The 3,989-nt window shown below is 42.9% G+C and overlaps 1 protein-coding gene across 1 annotated transcript; it reads right to left on the bottom strand.

The window, feature by feature from the left end:
- Positions 1 to 297: 297 nt before the first annotated feature.
- On the bottom strand, positions 298 to 3,219 carry LOC124382477. The gene is made up of 2 exons (XM_046844564.1): positions 1,585 to 3,219; positions 298 to 495 (listed from the first exon to the last, which is right to left on the bottom strand). Exons 1-2 carry the CDS (start codon positions 2,569 to 2,571, stop codon positions 298 to 300), a joined length of 1,185 nt encoding a protein of 394 aa, XP_046700520.1. The 5' UTR covers positions 2,572 to 3,219.
- Positions 3,220 to 3,989: the final 770 nt, after the last annotated feature.

The following is a 3,989-nucleotide window of genomic DNA, read 5'->3' as shown; positions in this document are numbered from 1 at the left end:
CTCCTGTTGTATTGCCTACTGATTTTCCAGGCCGGAATAAAGGTTAGGCCTCTATTAAGCAGGCTGAATTGTGAGTGAGTGATTTTGTTTTTTTTAGCTAAGACAACAACATTTTTGTTCCCCTCCTGTGCAAGCAGGCTTATGGGGAGATTTAATTTAAATGTTGAAGCCAATGCTCCAGCATTTTTCTGGCTGTATTAACCGTCCAGTGAATATTGTCACTCTCAGTGTGAAACTCTGATCTGGGCAGGGCCGGAATATGATTTAGGTTGGCCGTGATGTAACCACTCAGGATGTTTAATTGTGTTTGCTCTTTTGTTGGGAGCGTTCCTGAAAAATTAAGTTCCGGAACCCAAATCTGCGCAACCGGGAATTTTTCTTTGCCGCTCTTACTGCCGCCTGCATTTGTTTAATTGCAGTGTCTTTGGCGTTCTGAGTGCGACTGTTGATGCCCAGTGCTAAAATAAGATGCTCTACATCATTGGAGACCGGGATTTTGTTTATCACGGCCTCCATGTGTCTGAACGTGGCCCCCGGATAGCTTTCCATTTGGCGGATCTTTGTGTATCTTAGGGAGCATGTAGAATCTCCTGCTCCTGGGCTCTGTGTCACCCAAGAGATAGGACTTCTGTTTGGCATTTATGTGCTTTTTTATATACAAGACTTGGACTATTTCTTTGATTAGGGGTACAGTGTACGGGTAGATGGGTTTGTCTAATTTTTTGTAATAAATTTTATCCTGTAATTGTCTGTACCCTTCCCACAGATACTGCTCACGGTCCATAATAACTGTTGCACTGCCCTTGTCAGCGGGTTTGATGATAATATTTTGGTTATTTTTTAACTCTTCAAGAGCACTGATTTCCTCAGGAGTGATGTTAAGTTGTTCCCAAAAGGGTTTGCAGTGTCTCTTGAAGGATCTAAGGTCTGTAGCGAACAACGTGAGAAGATCAGTGGGCAGTTTATCCATGGGTGGGACCCAATCTGATTTAGGTGTGAAAGGTGGGGGAGTTTGATCCGTGTCATTTTGGAAATAAGATGCCAATTTTAGTCTTCGGTGGTATTGTTGTAGATCGAATTGCATTTGCCTCCTGTTGTATTGCCTACTGATTTTCCAGGCCGGAATAAAGGTTAGGCCTCTATTAAGCAGGCTGAATTGTGAGTGAGTGATTTTGTTTTTTTTAGCTAAGACAACAACATTTTTGTTCCCCTCCTGTGCAAGCAGGCTTATGGGGAGATTTAATTTAAATGTTGAAGCCAATGCTCCAGCATTTTTCTGGCTGTATTAACCGTCCAGTGAATATTGTCACTCTCAGTGTGAAACTCTGATCTGGGCAGGGCCGGAATATGATTTAGGTTGGCCGTGATGTAACCACTCAGGATGTTTAATTGTGTTTGCTCTTTTGTTGGGAGCGTTCCTGAAAAATTAAGTTCCGGAACCCAAATCTGCGCAACCGGGAATTTTTCTTTCGCCGCTCTTACTGCCGCCTGCATTTGTTTAATTGCAGTGTCTTTGGCGTTCTGAGTGCGACTGTTGATGCCCAGTGCTAAAATAAGATGCTCTACATCATTGGAGACCGGGATTTTGTTTATCACGGCCTCCATGTGTCTGAACGTGGCCCCCGGATAGCTTTCAATTTGGAGGTCTGGGTTCTTAAAGGGGGGAATCCTGGAGAGGTTGGAATCCCCAATGACCAGGCATTTCTTCCGGACAGTTAGTTTCCACTCTAACATTTTTCTGGGAGTGTTTATGTGCCTATTTGGAACAGACTCACTGGAGTCACATGGTGTTGCAAAAGGCACCCTGAGCTCCACATTAATTCGGGCCTGTGTGGCTGTTCTGAGGCTGCCAATTTTGTCTGGGCTTAGGGTCACCCTTTGTGAGCTGCCGTCAATAATCTGCTCGCACTCTCCCTGGTCCTCGATAACAACGAGTTCCTCTTCCCACCTAACACAGGGATTGGAACTCGGGCGAGGAGTGCGTTGTGCTTTTGGGGAGGCAGGAGGATCTAGAGTGATTCCGGACTGACTGTCCGAATCTTCTTCCCTATAAGGCGACCAATCGTTAGGTGGATCCGTCATGGTGGAAGTGGTTCGGGAAGATTTTGGTTCTGGTTGGGTGGACAAATCTGGTAGGGAGTGTGCCTCGGCCTCGGCGTGCACAGAGGCCTGCACTGCTGTGGCACCGCCCGCTGTGTCAGGTGGCAGAGAGGAAGCAGCAGGGACACTTTGCCTCTCTGCTTCCTCTCTCACTTCCTCCACCTCAGCAGTGGGTGTAGGGATCTTATATTTATCCCCTACCAGTGTGTGAGCCTCCTGTATTGATCTATATCTCAGCCTTTTACCAATCCCACGTTTTGCCCATAACACAGCCGTGTTAAAACATTCTTCCCAGCCCCGGGAAGGATAGTGCTGCAGTTTGGTCACTTCTTCCACCAATGTGTCCTCATAATGGTTTTTGAGGATCAACATGGTGGTGTAGGCCCAGTTTTTAGCATTGCCTTCAATAAGGGCTTGTGTTGTGGGGTTTGGCAGAGCTGGTTTGATGACCTCAGATAGATTTTTCTCCATCTTGGTCAATGCAGGAGGTTGTTCTTGGCTCACATTGTTTTGTGATGCACCAGTTTAATAATTTTAAACATGGTACGGGTTTTTATGGCAAAATCCGGGTCATCTGATTTCTTTTGAACCAAATTTTGTCTCTGTTGTGTGTGCTTTTTTTGGGGTTGTGGCCGAGTTGCCCATGTTTGATTTGGTTTTTGTGTAATCCTTGTGACAGGTCCCCAATGGACCTGGGGTTCAAAAAATTGTGGTCTGAAAGACCGCTGATGTGATGCAGTACGGTAAGTATTTGGTGCCCTCGTGTGGCCTAAAAATTTAACTGCATTTGCATAGGAGAGGGCCCTTTGTCCCTGTGCATGACGTAGGTTCTGGTTATTGCCATATTTAACTACGTCTGCATAAGAGAATGACCTCTCTCCTTGCGAATAGTGTCCTGTACGGTGGTGAGGATGGTGCATAGGTGTGTCTTGGACAGCACGCCTGCGTCCACGGGTGACAACCATCCAACCATCTCTGTCTGGCAGAATCATTTTTTCAAAAAGATTTTCTTTTCTATTGCTTTTTTTTAAAAGACAAAATATTTATTTGGGATGTTTTTTGTGTATTGAAATAAAATAAAATACAAAACCGAATTCAAGGATCTTTGTTTTGTTTAAATTTTTCAAAAATAATTCTCTCTGAGAATTTGAAAATAAAATCAAGCAGTTGCCTGATTTTAAATGAAAATAATAAAATGTGCTTTTAAAGAAATATTTTCCTGAAAAAAAATTCTCTCTGAGAGCTTGAAAATAAACTGAGCAGTTGCCCCAGTTTAAATGAAAAAAATACAATCAAACAAAATAAAACAAAATGGAAATATTTTCAAAATAAATGTTTTTTTTCAAAAAGATTCAAAAGTAAATGGAACAAGCCGTTGCAACGTTTCGGTTCCCTTAGAACCTTCTTCAGGCAGGCTTGTTCAGAGTATTTGCAAAAAATAATCTTTTCTTTGAAAATAAAATAGCTTCAGGATCAAAAATAAGGCTTGAATGTGTCTCTAGTCGAGCTGGAAGAAGTGGGGGAGATTCAGTTCTCTGAGCAGCCTCTTATATAGGGTGAGGCGGGTCCAATTCAAATGAGCCAATGAGAACCATTTCCAAGCTCAATTTCAAAAGAAACAGTTCTCAGCCAATAAAATACACCTGTTTGTCAGTGTATTGAGAAAGGGCATTTTTTGGAAATTTAATAAAAAAATGAATGAGAATTTTGCATGATATTATGTTTTTTAACAGGCATGAGGCACGGGCCGGTTAGGTTTGGGGTTAGGGTTAGGGATAGAAATTAGAGTTAAGGTTAGCGGTTAGGGTTAGGGTTAGGATTTAGGGTTAGGGATAGAAATTAGGGTTAGGTTTAAGGTTAGGGTTAGGAATTAGGGTTAGGGATAGAAA

The sequence above is a fragment of the Silurus meridionalis genome, unplaced genomic scaffold (assembly GCF_014805685.1).
Source record: "Silurus meridionalis isolate SWU-2019-XX unplaced genomic scaffold, ASM1480568v1 Scaffold464, whole genome shotgun sequence".
Classification (NCBI taxonomy): Eukaryota; Metazoa; Chordata; class Actinopteri; order Siluriformes; family Siluridae; genus Silurus; species Silurus meridionalis.
Note: the sequence above shows the minus strand (reverse complement) of the source record. Positions and strands in the feature narration are given on the sequence as shown.

Coding starts and splice junctions, on each gene's coding strand:
- LOC124382477 (XM_046844564.1), bottom strand. CDS start 2,571: ATGGAGAAAAATCTATCTGAGGTCATCAAACCAGCTCTGCCAAACCCC. Junction 496..1,584: donor TGGAGGCCGTGATAAACAAA/ATCCCGGTCTCC, acceptor GTGATAAACAAA/ATCCCGGTCTCCAATGATGT.